We start from the raw sequence: 15,554 nt of genomic DNA, 5'->3' as shown, positions 1-15,554 counted from the left end.
AGAAACAAGAAGCTCAATGAGTAGGGTCCAATTGCAATTCATGATCGTGAAAAACAAAACTTTAATTCAAGACGTTAAACACCAAGGGCTGGATGCTAGATGTTGTGTGCTTGATGCTGGATGTTTTATAATAGATGCTGGATGTTTTGTGATCTGTGATAGTAGCTGAATGTTTTCTTTTTCTTCCTTTTTTGAAAAATCACAAATTGCGTACTACCCTCACTTGATCATTGTTGAGGTTCCTTGGATTTTTCACATTATCTTGACGACGAGAATTAGTATAGCTCATTGCTTTCACTATTTACTTAGGATAGAGAAGTACCAAATATTCAGCTAGTACTTGGTATACTGCTTATTCGGCAGAGAAACCAAATATTCAGTTTGGCCGAATACTAATATTCAACAACCGAATAGTAAACAAATTGAAATATTCGAGAAAACTGGTAAACAAACATTTTTTTTTATACAATGTCAAGTGAACCACACTACATAATTGACTGAAATTCTTACTTATTAAAATTATCACATTCAAAGTAATGTTAATGTAAAAAAAAGTACTTAGGTAAATGTTGGCCGAAATTTTGCTCTTTTTCATTTTTTAAAAAATCTACTGTCATATTTCATAACCACATTATTACTAAAAAAAAAGAAAAAAAAGAAAACCCTTGGAATATTAATTGCTCATAAACGGTAAGTCAATTAAGAGATGTTCACTAACTCATTTCACAAACATTTTCCAACCTCATTTCACAAAAAAAAAAAATAATAAAATAAAATAAAAATGATAAATGATACATCAAGGGCACAGCCCTTAGACATAAAACTTAGTACCTAGTATTTTAATTTCAGAAGTTTTTGGGTATGAAATATTCACAATTGTTAAAAACCATTCAATTAAATTATTGTAATCTAAGTTGAGTGATGGTAAATTCTTGTGAAACAACATAGGCATTCTGCATTTCCATATTGCACCCTATTTGTAACTGTTTATGTAAATTTAATGAGAGATTCTTATTTATAACATGTTAGCTCGATCATACATAACCAAACCACAAATCAGGATAGAAATTAATTATCAATTTGTGCAGAATTGCAGATGAATGCAAACCAAATTAGCCAAACGTCATATTAATTTGCTTCCCTCTTTTGGAATGGTTTATTTCATTTCTTATTTATTTTAAATTAATAATTATAATTGATGTAGATAAATTTAGGGTTTTAATGCATTTAACACAAAAGACACAAAATCAATAAAATATTTTCTATTTCAAATAGCTATCATACAAATATTAAAGATAAATACTTTTAACCAAATTGGTATTTGGCCGAATATTTGGATTGAATTTTAAAGGAGCATTTGGTATTCAGCAAATAATGTGCAGATCTAGATTAGAGAGTTATTTTCGTCATCATGGTACTAATTGTCTGTGTGTTGCAGTCATTTTTTTAAAGGCTTAACTCAAGCATATTTTACATTTGAGAAACATGATTGTTTTGTGTAAAGCCACATCCCCCCCCCCACACACACACAGAAAAAAAATCCTAAATGAAATAGCAATACTTCATCTAAAAATACAAAGATCACAACTTTCCATGACTTAATATTGATAAGAAATAAAAATACCATAATGGTTATGCACTATAAACATAACTTAAACCCTTTATTACTGCATCCCAATTACCTTTTTTTCCCCCTTGGATATGTATTACTAGATAATATGACGGGTGCGAATTTCTTCTCCATGTTCGTTCCATTCTATTTGCGGGAAAAAGAAACCCAGCGAGTAGGGATCTATCGCAAATACATAATGTGAAGGAATGCTGGGTTTTTTTTTGTTTTTTTTTTTGTGGATGAGCAAAAATTTCTAGAGATCGGCCAAATATACCTGCAAATTCATCCTGGTCTGGCCGATCACTGGTCGAGAATCGCCGTAGCAGACTTTTTTTAAATTCTGTGTCGCAGACTGCTGATTGTAATATCCCCTGGGAGAAGGCTAAACCAGTTGAATTGCTCACTTGAAAAATTTTGACCAACCACTGAATTTAGACACTCAATTTTTAATGACTTGCTGTATGCATTACTTTTAGAAAAATGAGCAAAGAAAGTGAAATTTGTAATGATATTCTTGTTTATAAATTTGTAATTAATATTAGTAGAGTATTATTTTTGTATTTATAGAAAAGAAACTAGAAGTTTTTGTACTTTTTTATGCACTTGTGCATTTTTAATAATCATTACGAGTGGCTCAAAAAAGAAATCATTTTAATTTTCTGGTATCTTGAACTTTGGTTACGCCAAATATTCTTCTTGGATTCTAGTACTTTGAGATACCAAGAGTCAACTGTATACAATGTAAAACTGCGGTCCAAAGAAGGTTTGAAAAGTACCCTGGGCATGAAAATTTGCTAGTAAGGCCTTGGATATTAGTTGGTGCTTCTGAGATATGACCTTTTGAATGTACAAATTAAAATTTAAATGAAAACTAACTTTAGATGAAGAGTGGCATCACTACTATTCACAAAGCAGTTTTTGCTCTCTATATTGAAATAGATAAGTATTAGTTCTAAATCTAGAGTTCTTGATAAAAGAGCATTTCTTCAAGTAAAAAGGCATTTTTTCAAAAGAATTCAATTGTAAAAAGGTTCAAAATTTTGTAGTAAAATCTTCAAACACATTCTAGAGGACAAATAGATTAGAGACCTTTTCAAAACGATGCTGGATTGAATTTTTACCTTTCGAGCAATAAAATTTACTTTTATGATCAAGTGTTGATACATTTTGAAGGGGAAAGGAGGGCGCATTGAGAAATGAAAAAAAAAAAAAAATTGAAAAAGAAATTGAACAGACTTCAAAATCGCTCTAAAAAGTGAAAAATAATTTTATTCTTTAAACACCATCGATAATACTTTCAAACATAATTTTTGTAGTTGGCGCAAAAACAAAAAGTAAAATCCAGTGAAACCATGCTTCGTTCAGATTTTTTTCAGAAAATCATCCGAAGCTAGGAACAAAACATTTATATCATTACTCGAATATGCTGTCATCAATGCATAATGTATGTGGGAGTGAAGAAACTAGGCCTGGTTAAATTTATAGTTGTAGTTGAGTTATAGCTATGAATGATCTTATCTATCGTTTTTGCGCCAACTTCAAAAATTATGTTTAAAAGTAATATCGATGGTGTTTAAAGAATAAAAAAATTTTTCACTTTTTAACACTAGAAAGACGGAGGGGCCTGTGTGGCCCCTCGCGCAGTTTGTTGTTTAATAACTCGAATAATACCTAACGGAACTTAATGGAATTTTCTGACTTTTCATTATATGACACTATTTGAATGCTTGTTTAATCATTTAATCATTCACCTCATAGTACTGTTAATATTGATGCTTATACCTAGAAAGACGGGAGGGGCCACAGTGGCCCCTAAGCATTTTGACAATTAAAAAATTAATTTTTTTCCTTTCTCCTAATTGTTGTAGCATAAAAAAAATGCCATTCACTCTAGTTTAACCCGTAACTTCCTCTTTATGCAGCCGATTGGATATCCAAATGCTATAAACAGTACCGACTGCTTATCATCCTAACGGTGGCCATTGCTCTTAGAAAGGAAAACTAATTCAACCTTTTGCCCAGTATAGAGAGAAAAACTAAAAACAATTAAGTACTAAGTTTTTATTTAGTCATGAAAGAAGGTGTATCAGGCATGTGGACTCCCTCAGGAAGAATTTTTAAAAAAATTTACTCCAAAAATGGGTAGGGGCCACACTGGCCCCTTCAGTCTTTCTAAGTATACAGAAAATGTCAGTCGTTCTAGTGTTAAAGCAATTTTGAAGTTGGTTCAATTTTTTTTTTTTTTTCAAATTTTTTTTTTATTTCATTCTTTTTAGTGTAAATGTAGGTATTTCAGTAAAAGTAAGAAATTGCCATCAGGATACTTCAAATTTTTTTCATAAAAGTGCTCCATACTGAAAAAAAAAAAAAAAAAACTATAAGCACCCCTTAAACTTTAAGTGATTGGCACTAAAAAAATTATCTTTGTTTTCTCTCTGGAATTCATTTGTGTGTTAATTTAATAACAACCATTTAAATATTACATTTTCCCTAACTAATTTGCATTTCACAGCATACAAGTTGCTTGTGATGCAATCCTGTATAGTTGAGGCAAACCTAAACCGGTAGTATTGTGAAGGCTAAGCAGATCCCGATTGCTGCATCACCTCTCTTTCAGGTTAGGTTTACCCCCCACTGTGGAGCAATGACACTGAAGAAACTTAATGCTTGCTCCAGAAAAGTCTTTATTCAAAATTATTATTACAATTACTATTAATGTTACTGTTATACGGCACCAAACTTTTATAACAATGAGTTTCATAATAAATCATTTAATAGGGAAATTGCATTAAATTAACTGTTTTTTTTTTGCCTATAACTTTTTTTCTAAAGAACAAATATGGTCAAACAAAGTAATTGGACCTAAGTTGAGCCATCCCCAATGCATTAAAAAAGGAATCATCAAAATTGGTTCATTAGGTGAGACGCTGTGAGCGGACAAAAAAAAAAAACATACATACCGTTTGAACTGATAACCGCCTCCTTTTTGACGTTAGTTAAAAAGAGGCAGGATCGAAGGTTGCCTAAAAGTAGGCTTGCTAGATGTCCCGGTTTGACCGGGACAATCCCGGTTTTCAGACAAGATCCCGGTGTCCAGGCAGGTTTACTTCATGTCCCGGAACAAGATAAATTTGATCACAGATGGTCAAATCAGTTTAATGACTGGGAAGGATTATCTGGGATGATTATAGTCTTTTGTAACATTGACTTGAAAAATTAATACCGGATTACTTTGTAAAGATTTTTGCAACAAGATTTTTTTTTAAAAAGAAGAAGACTTTATAAGAAGAGTCCTTCCCAATAAAAAGTTAATGTTAAATAACGTTCAATTTTTTACTCCTCATTCAAAGCGTTTCTTCTTGCTAGAATAATTTGTAAATATTAACTTGTTATGCAAGAAGTAAAATTTTTAAATTTATCAGCTAATTGCCCTCGTTTTAGGTTCCCATTTACTCGTAGCATTGAGAACGAACGGCCCTATAAAGTATTCTAAAAACCAGCCAGGGGTGTGTACCCTTTCCTTTTGAATACTAACGACACTGGGGAAGGAGGGCATTCCGGTGTCCCGGTTGAACAGTTCAGAAATATGGCAAGCCTACCTAAAAGGGGCAGCGTCCTCCAAGAAATGTCTGGGAACACACTAATATCGATACGTGAATCAACTTAATTGATTGAAAAATTAATAAATCAGGATATTTTCTAAATGCGTACCAAAAAATAGACTCCGAAAAGTTGTAAGAAATCGAATTTTTTAAATTAAAGCTTAATTTTTATTCAAGAAAACTTTCAAAAACAATTTGAGCTTACCTCTTAGATATCTATTCGTAAAAAAACAAAGAAAACTATTCGAGGCATGACGACACGACAGAGACTTTACTTGGGTGTTTTGTCTCTGAACGATCTAACAAATCATCACACCAACACAGAAAACTAAATATCAAGTCCTTCTGAACTATGATAGCATCAATTACTGAAAGGTTTTTCACAGAAATTAAATTTCACTTTTATAATTACTTCTGTACAAAATTGTAGAAGAATGATGAAACATTAGAAAACATAGACATCCACCAGCTGTTCGCCAGAGAAATCGTAAACAAAATTAATACTAACTGTTGCTGTTGCCAAATATTTGAGAAACATGTTATGAATAATAGGCTGGCAAACAAGGCTTCTCTTGATCTCATAATAAATGCCGGAACAACCGCAGATCATCATCCCCTCTTTTCAAAATTTTCCATGAATGGTGGGCTGGGGAACAAAGGGCAAAACTCCATACATCTCAAACGAGAAAAAAAGGGTACTTCCTAAAGTAGGCACCGGTCGCACCATCGGTGCCAACGCAAGCGTTCGGAAACGGTAGAGTTCCTCCTTGAGTCCCTGTTTTCATAAAAAAGGACTCTACCGTTTAATAAAACGCTTTCAGGGACTCCAATGCGACGAAAAATGAAAGTTGATAGTCACGGCTAATGTCAAAATTTAGCAGATTTTGAACTTCACAGCTGCATATAAAAATTTTTTTTATTGACAAGTATAGAGGAAAAGCAAGCCTCTTTATTAGAAAGGGACCTGGACTGGATGCAAGAAACTATTTGGTACTCTTATTTTTTTTCTGTAAAATGAAGTAAATCTCAATGAAGACAAGCATTATGCACGTTTATTTAATGCTTGAACACAGAAGTAATACGCATTGTTTACATTTTTTAACGCGTGCAATATTGCTATACATGATATGGAGATTTTTTTAATATTCCAATTTAAGTGGGATTCTCAAATTTCCTCTTCCGGATATCGTTTTCGATATTCAGAGATCTACTGTAATAATGTTTACTAGAGAATTCAGGGAAATTTTGTCATACTTATGACGATCTAGAAATTCTGCTACCAGGAATCCCCACAAAGGTGATTGTTTGCTAAAACTTTTTTTGTGCCCCCCCCCCTTCTGTTGTCAAACTTTACAATTGTAGTCATAAGCTAAAGCAATTTTAGCAGTTTGGAGGTCCCTAAAAAGTGGGGGGCCATAGATCCTCAAAACCAGTTTAGGGGACTCTGCGTAGTCAAATTTCACAGTTTTAGTCATTAGCTAGAGCAATTTTAGCCATTCGGACACCACGTCGACCCTATAGACCAAGACCTATTCAGTAATCAGGTCCAGAAGGGAGTTTATGGCGCAGTCTTTTCTTTGCAATTTTTTTAGTAACTATAGTAATACATAGTTCTATTATGAATAATAAATTTTATATTATGACCCTAATTACAGAATTAAGTTCATATGGTCGGCTTTTCAAGCAAATTAATTTTACTTTCGATTTCCATTAGACATTCCGTAAAACAGCAACGTAACGTTCCTTTCCGCTGTTTTTTCATTTCCGAATAAGAATAAAAGACCAGTGAATATTTAAACTGAAAACGTATACGAAACCAATTGTTCAGAGTTCAGACAAGGAATCTCAAGTTAAGAAAGAAAGAACCATTATTTCATCTAAGAAACTTAGCGGTGTCTTTTGAAATTCGTTCTAACGGGATTTTTAGAGGGATTAACTTGAGAGGGTTTTCGATTACATTTTGAGGGTGATTAGTAACATATAAGAGGGTTGCTCAATCGCCCACGTAAGAGTACATAATTTAACTTTTAATGACTTGGAGCATGGGGGGGCCCCTTTTATCGCATCAGTTGCACGTGCCAGATGGCTGGCTTTGTATGGAGAAAAAGCAGCTGTTAAGGAATAAAAAACATACACCCAGAGTGGTATTAACAGAGATTCGGAAAAAAGGCTAGTAAACGTTGTGCAATTCATTTCTCTGTTCGGGAGCTACGCAGAGCCTCACAGCATTACGACGCTACCAGGTTAGGTTTTCCCCAACTATAGGCGTACCTGTGTTTGTAGACTTCGAGTTGACTGCACAAAAATGTTGATCGTAAGCTACAAGGAAAATTTTTGCCTGAGACGAAAGCACGTCGACGAGCATTTAAATCATAATAACTAATATTAAAAAGTTTTAAAAAACCCCGACTGGATCGCAAATGTAGAATCAAGAGGGAAAATTGAAAATCCTTTTATAAGCCTTATACTATTAAAAAATAAATTTCAAGTATTTTATTTGCCAGCAAATAGAAACTGGCAACAGATAAAAAAATTTAAATCAATGCATTTAAATTCCTTGTCGGACAACAATGAATTTGGTTATCAATCGCGTGAATAAAGGCTTATCCGTTATTAAAATATGCTTTAAAAAGCGTTGTAATTCGTATTCGGAACTCCAGCGCTCGAATACGCTACCTTGCGGTGATTTACAAAACAGCCGATGAATCTAAAACATTGCCACGTTGCGTTCCACGTGTGTGTGTTGACGTAAACACAGGCAGTTTGTTCTGAGTATTTATTAACGCAATCGATGAGTCTTAGTTTGCTTTCAGCTACAGAAATTAATTCGTCCCTTAGTAGTATTCTCGAGCTTCTCAAAATAATGTTAGTTTTCCTTATTTCCTTCTAAAATATGAGTTGATTGAAAATGGTGAAAGCGAAAACTGGATTAACAAACTTGGATTATACAAGGTAAAAAAATTTATTGTTTTGTATGAATTTGTAAAAATATGAGTTTTTTTTAATCTTAAATTAATTTAACCAACCATCTTTTACAACAGCATTTAGTTGGAATGGACGGTATGCAAAATATTTTCTTGAATATATTATCGTAGAACAAAATGAAAAATGTTTCACCGAGAAAGAATTTACTTTATTCCTTTTATTCTCAGCTGAAAGGTTTCGCCAAATTTGTTTAGGGTTATAGTTTTAGTATTGTGCGAGCAAAGTAACCTTGGCGAGATTTCGCGTTTTTAGTTAAACCATTTTTCATTTTTATCATGAGTGGAATAAAATGGTAGTAAGATTACAGAATTCGATAACTAAAAAGAAATAATGGTCAATCAACTGAAAAGAAAACAACCACCATATATCCGTAAGAATTCTGTAGATGATTTGCATAACTTGACATAATTAAATCGTAACTCAGAAATTAGAAAAATCGAAACAGAAAAATTTTAAATTAACCGATTCGGGAATTCGAGAGAAATAACTCAGCAACAAATGCAAAACAATAAGCGCTAGCCAAGCAAGGCAAAGAAGTATCATCTTCTTTCGATAATAATTTGTAATGTCATATTGAATTTTCTTGCATTAATTGTTGTTCTTGTCAGGCCACAATTATTATTTAGTTTTATCAAGAATTGATAAATATCGAATTCAACATCGTGGAAATAGCTGCTTAGAACTACGAACTGCGTAGTTTGCATTAATCTTTGACGTTTAGTAATGCTTCTTGAATTCTCATTTCTTTCTACGTGGGCCAGAATATCCACAAGACTTTGAAAATTAATTTAAAAAGAATAAAACAAAAAAGTCATGCATACAAACAAACATTAGTAGGCTTATTGGCGTTTTCTACGCTACGGCGTGCGTTTTAGTTTTTTCGTCCGCCATTAGACAGTGACTGCAGTGCCCCCTATAGTTCGTTGGAGTTGCGAATTCTATGTAACATGGAAGTTCCAAAAACATTCTATCACGTTTAGAAAAAAATTATCTTCATTTTGGTATTAAAATTTAAATTTTTTAAATATATTTTCAGTGTAAAAATCGCGAAAACCTTTTTAGAGGTTTTTAATTAATATCTTCGTTAAGTAATGTCCTCCAAAGACGCAACCTAGCTAAGAACACTCTCGATGAACTCTCCTTTCGAACAATTTTTTTTTTTTCCAACGTCAGTCCACCGTTTAGACGCTGGAGTGCCACAGGCAGATACACACACACACAGACACGTCAAATTTATAACCCCTTTCCTTTGCGTGTCGGGGGTTAAAAATAATATAAACAAGCAACGATAAAATTAAAAATCTTAAAAATCCCGACTGAGTCGCAACTGTAGAATCAAGAGTTGTCGTCTAACAATGTATTCGTTCATTCGCGTGAATAAAGACTTAGCCGTTATTAAAACTGCTTAAAAAAACGTTATAACTCGAATTCTATGAGATATATTATCAGATGCCGAAAAAAACCTCTTTATTTTGGTATTCAATTTCAAATTTTTTAACTATGTTTTCACTGCAAAAATCGCGAAAAACCTCTTAGAGGTTTTGAATTAATATCTTCGTTAATTAATGTCATCGAAAGATGCAACCTAGCTAAGAACACTCTCGATCAACTCCCCTTTCGAACAATTTTTTTTTCTTTCAAGATCGGTCCATCCGTTTACGTGCTAGAGTGCCACAGACGGGTACACAGACACGTCAAACTTATAACCCCCTTCCTTTGTGCGTCAGGGATTAAAAAAGAAAGCATTACAGTTCAGGAGTTTAATGGTTAATGCTTATTCTTTGTTTGCTGCATGCAGCTTTTGTGCTAGCCTTTATGGGATCCTAGAAATTTTAATCAAATTTAGGTCAAATTAGGTTTTAATCAAAGTTGCCATCTACCGGCAACTTTGCTATCTGTGACTTGTGTCTTTATTCCACATAAAAGTTAATTTTTTAAAAAGTAATATCAATTAAAAATCTCATTTTCGATATTTTTTGAGTTTTGTCACTATGCTTTTCAAGCAACGATGTATTTATTGATCAAGTAACATAATTCAGGATGCCGATGTTGTATTTAAAAAATAAGAATATTTTATTTGTGTGAATAAATGGCCTAATGTGTGTGTGTTATGCAACGATTCTAAATTAGATCGCATTTTTCACGATTACAAAAAAAAAAAAAAAAAAAGAATAATCGAAACGAAGAATGTTCCCAAACGTTTTATTTTTTATTTTTTACTTATTCACTTCCAAAGAACAAGGCACATTGATTGGCACCCAGTCATGTGTATAAAAAGTTTAAAGTAAGCTTTAAAACATTACATCAGTTCAATATAGCATTAACAAAAAGTCCTTTTTTGTTTTTTCAATTCCTGTATCTGGGCAGTTTCACTGCTTCTACATTATATTTCGGCACAGGCAGCTTTGGAGTCCCTAAGCAGCATACGTGATCCAGTATACGAAATTGAAAAACGCAAAAGTTGCTGGAAACAGGACTCGTGATACAGCATCGATCCGTTGAGCTCTAGTTGAGTACCTGTTGAGCCATTTGAGAGGAGTTGATGCATAACTTGTCAACCGGCCTCCTCTATCACCTTTACCACCTTTTTCTTCAACGCCCATCGAGTTCTTCTAGGCAAAAATAAAACTTTAATTGATGCAGTTGAAACAGTGGTTATAAGTGCACAGCAATTTTTCAAAATAGTTATTTCCCCTTCCAAGCAGAAAAGGGAAAACATGAATAACATTTAAGTAAATGAAACTGCAGAAAATACATAATGAAAATTTAAAGAATAAGTAAAGCCAAAGGGAGTAAATAATAAATGAAAAAATACTTAAAATTAGAAATTTAATAGTCCCTTAATTAAGGAACAACAACAAATTACTCAAAATCCCACTCAGCAAACCCATAGCATGTATTAGGATTTTTTTTAAAAGCATTTTTTGGGATTTGCTTGAAAGTTTAATAAAATATTGTTATAAACTAAGGCATCAGCTATCAATATATGCAGTGGCGTTGCTTAAGTCTTAAAGAAAATAATCCTGGAACATTCAGACGATTCAAAAATGTATCAAAATTAAAGGCACAAAAGGGAAAAGAAATCTCATGCGCAAAACTTACTTCAGCTAAGGTTTCATCTAAACCTTCATCTCCAGAAAGAGCATTGCTGACGGCACATATTTCAAGAAGAACACAGAACAGAAAACAGACGCAGCTGCCCATCCACACATCCAAGGCTTTCACGTAAGAGACTTGAGGGCTCTGGTCGCCCACATGAGCAGTCACAAGCATCAGAGCAACCAGAAGTCCCACCCAGACGCCAAGACGCAAAGTTAGAGGGCGGAGCCAGAAAATCACCCATGACAACAAAACCAAAGCTAAACTCGGCATGTAGGCTTGTATCAAGTAAAACGTGAACTCTCTACTGAAGTGGAAGTCAAGCTGTATACAGCTGTACTCTCCTGAAACACAAAGGAAACGAATTAAAACACAAATTTTCTTTACTTAAATAAAAGATAAAACGATATGTCGTCATCGACAGGGACTGATTTGCCATTTGGACCATGAGACCCTGACATTTTAATCGGAATAAAGTATAATTCAGACATCGTTCGTACGGCACGTCAGCGCCGACTTTTTCTCCCTGAAACCAGTTTTCGGTCTGCGTTGCCATGACAGCAAATCGTATTGTACGGAACCCATCAACGTGACGAGAAGCAAGATATTTGACATCCGTACTGTTGGGAGTCGCGCTTCATTGGTCTCCACAAGATGAGTGGGTTCTCTCTATTGGTGAGAGTATTGTCATGTGCTTTACGTGTGTTCGCAGCATACGAATGCTTTTTCCTTTTCGGAAAACATACGTCTGTCCGCTTAAAGGTTAGTTCATACATCCACCGTCCTTCCCGTCCATCCCGTTTTTTGACGTGAGGGACTGCCGACGAAAACAGGATAGCATTCACATACGATCGCTGTTGTGAAACTGATCACAAAAGAACTTTGAACTGTTTTCTATTTTTAATTATTCAATTCTTTATTTATCGTGATTTATGTAAATTTTGATGTCAAGAAATTTATCTGGCAGGTGGCGCCATATAAAATAATACCTTCTGTTGACAGGTAGTCGACTGCTTTTTTGTTTCAGTGGAAGCGCAACTCTGCGCGTTGTAGTGTGGATGTAGATATTTTGAGTTAGTTCTTGTACCTATGTGTTCAATCTCACAGATAAAAATATGGTCAGAATGAAATCAAGGAGTCTCCTAACATTTAGTGGCGTCCGCGACAGGATTTAATAGGAATTTTGAGGTATTTTTAGAAGTGTTTTTCGATGTTTTCCGATACTTTTTGTATGTTGATAAATGTTCGGAATTTTAAAGTTTCTTAAAGTAAATTTTTAGCAATTGTAGTAGTTTGTAGTTCTGTATTGTCGGCATTGTTCTGCTAATTAACGTAACTTTGAATGCTAAAAATGGAAACTTTAAAATTAAAAGCATTGAGGGTTAAACGTACTGGTTTAAGAACTTCTTTTACGAAAACTGCGAATGTCGTAAAAGTAGAGTTAAGTGAGGAAGAATTTTCCTCAGATGTAGTACGAGATAAAATTACCAAGTTAACAAACTACAGTTAGAACTTAAAACACTTGATAATCAAATTCTTGATTTGTTGGTTTCTGATAAGAATACTTTAGAGGAAGATGTTAATAAAGAAATAGAACAGTGTGAAATGCATTCTGATTAATTCATAACTTTGTCTCGGCAAGTAAATGAAAAATTTCAAAATCCTAAACAAGTTAAATTAGAATCGAGGTCAACCGATAGTGCTGACTTTTCTTTGAATAGGATTAAACAATATAGACTTCCGAAAATTGAATTAAAAAAGTTTGACGGGGAATTTATAAATTGGTTGCTGTTCTGGTCCCAATTTGAAAAAATTCACAGTGACCCTGATTTGTATGAGAGTGACAAATTTGCCTATTTAATTCAGTGTATGAAATTCGGTTCTCGAGCTAGGGAGTTTATTGATTGTTATCCAGTTACTTCCGAGAATTATGATAAAGCTGTTTCAGCTTTGAAAGAACGTTTCGTAAAACCGGAACTATTAGTAGAAGTATATGTCAGAGAGTTAATTAAGTTAATTGTTTCTAATGTTAAAGCAAATAGTAAGGATAAATTATCGCTCGATAAACTCTATGATAAAATTGAAGCTCATTTGAGAGCCTTGGAATCTTTAGGTTTAAAGTCGCACGAAAATACAGCTTGGTTGTTTCCGATGGTGGAATTAGGGTAGGTGAGGGTAAAGCCCCGCAGTTTTTAGTTTCTGTAACATTGTGGTCAATAAAGAGAAGAATTTCTCTTTATTTCAAATTAAAACCGTAGAATGGTTTATTAGCTATTGCCACTCCTAATTCCAGCTCAGTCTGATCATTAATTACGGAGAAATTTACAAATGAACCGAAAAAATAATTGCGGGGTTTTACCCCACAAAATGGGGTAAAGTCCCGCATTGTAGGGGTAAAGAACCGCAATGCGGATCTTTACCCCAGTCAAGATAATACTGGATAAATAAAGGATTACTGCATAAAAAACAACTGATAATAACTCTTTATAACATTATTTATTGGTTTAGATTTTTTTAGATGTAATTCCATACCTGTATTTAAGTTATCGAATGAAGTGAAAAATCTCATTCTTTTTTTCTTTTCTATTTTTGAATTTATTGGCTTTTTGGCCTTTTTTTTTTTTTTTTTGATATTGGTATTGTGAAAAAGTTAACTTATGTCGTTTTGACTTCATATCATGCTCTTTTCTGTTTTTCGCACGGCTTTCCTCTCCTTTCCCATAGCAAGCTGTTCTTTTTCCATGGCTTTTCTATTCAGCCTACTGGGCCGTCTCGAAGAATTTGTGGATTCTTCCTTTTTCTTGCATAAATAAATTACGGTGGGATGTAGTGCTCAAGTGGATTCATGGCATACGCAGCAGTACTCAGTTGCAACAGTTTCGGAAATATTTTTCTTTTCCTTTAGGAGCAACGTGTAGAGAAAGTTTGTTTGGTGTCCGTCTGAACACCAATTTCGTCCATGTTAAAGATTTGGTTGGAGCTGAACTTATACTTTTTTACCGCGGATTCCAAGTTGTCAAAGTATTGTGAGAGCTAAGCTCTATTTGAAACCCATGGCTCTAACTAGGCTGGTTTTGCTTAGAACTCGCAGAGACAGCCTATTTCTCTTCATGAACTCACTTGCAAAATCCCTACCAGTAATGGGATTGAACACAAAATTGATCATTTTATTTTGCTTTCCTATGTATATTTATAAAGAAGAAACCTTAGAGATTTTAGAGTAAGACCAAAAAATCTCCGATGGATAGGAATACAAAAAAATTACCAAATCTTTTTTGCTTGTTCTAAAAGGTAAAGTAAAGGTTGATCTAAATCTTCAAAGTTTCTCACCTCCCCGTTTCTTTTGTCGATCCCCAGATTTTAACCCAATTTTAACGGCTGCCATGCAAATTGATGAGCATTCTTCTATTAATCTAAGCGCTTCATTGAGTTAAACCTCCGTTATTGCTCTTAAATCTTCTTTTTATTTTGTACGTCCTGGAGTAAATTGCAGAAATTAAAAATATGTTTTAACTGAAATGAGCGTGAAATTTTATTAAAATAAAAAAATACCCATATAATCTTATTCAAATTCAAATTTGTGAGCAAATGCGAACAACCGAATATTTTTTAAAAATAAAAACAATTGCTCAAACACATTCTAAAATAATAATAATAATAATGAAGTAGTGAAAACTGTCAATTTGGAGTCAAGCAGGGCAAATCCTCGCACTTTTGGAGCTGCGGGGATTTACCCCAAAACTCCTGCGGTGATTTACCCCATTTAGCCACTTTCTGGAAAAACGCACCATGTTGTTTTAAAAAGCCTGCCGAAGAAATTATTTTAACCCAAAAATAAAGCTTAAATTCAGCAGTACCATCAAGGAATTCGCCGATTCTTTTCCTCAAATCCAGCAGTTTGTACTGCTTAAATAATGTTTCAGAAAAGTTACATGTAAGTAGTAGAAAACTGACTTTCCTCATTTTCTCACTTTGAGAGTGACTCACCGGGTCGAACTTTCATGGAACAATTAGTTTCAATGAGACAAAACTATCACCCGATGGTCAACTTTTTACTCGATTGAGGTCAGTCAGAAAACTCGGTGCGGGTTTTTACCCCACGCGGGGCTTTACCCCCACCTACCCTATGTCTTACCGAGGTTTTTTTGAAAGCGTGGCAAAGAAGTTCGCACTTAAACGAGCCTGAAGGAGTTGATGTTTCTCGCCTTTCCAATTTAATGAAATTTTTGAAAGCTGAAGTGGAGGGTGAAGAGAGG

The 15,554-nt window shown here is 34.0% G+C and overlaps 2 protein-coding genes across 3 annotated transcripts in view; both read right to left on the bottom strand.

The window, feature by feature from the left end:
* Positions 1-5,674, bottom strand: part of LOC129224492 (gastrula zinc finger protein XlCGF8.2DB-like) — a 30,928-nt gene extending 25,254 nt beyond the window's left edge. The window contains exon 1 of the mRNA XM_054858954.1: positions 5,420-5,674. The gene's annotated coding sequence lies outside the window, so the exon portion shown is untranslated. The remainder of the gene's footprint in view (positions 1-5,419) is intronic.
* A 4,721-nt stretch (positions 5,675-10,395) lies between these two features.
* The window catches only part of LOC129224284 (glutamate-gated chloride channel-like), a 36,297-nt gene continuing 31,138 nt past the window's right edge, over positions 10,396-15,554 (bottom strand). Inside the window, exons 8-9 of one of the 2 annotated variants that reach the window (XM_054858713.1) lie at positions 11,302-11,642; positions 10,396-10,811 (exon numbers count right to left, since the gene is read on the bottom strand). In XM_054858713.1, coding sequence (XP_054714688.1) covers positions 10,614-10,811; positions 11,302-11,642 — 539 coding nt within the window. In that variant the 3' untranslated portion in view covers positions 10,396-10,613. The remainder of the gene's footprint in view (positions 10,812-11,301; positions 11,643-15,554) is intronic. The other variant, XM_054858714.1, reaches the window with a different exon arrangement.

The sequence above is a fragment of the Uloborus diversus genome, chromosome 6 (assembly GCF_026930045.1).
Source record: "Uloborus diversus isolate 005 chromosome 6, Udiv.v.3.1, whole genome shotgun sequence".
Classification (NCBI taxonomy): Eukaryota; Metazoa; Arthropoda; class Arachnida; order Araneae; family Uloboridae; genus Uloborus; species Uloborus diversus.
The sequence above is the reverse complement of the archived record's forward strand: the minus strand, read 5'-3'. Positions and strand labels throughout refer to the sequence as shown.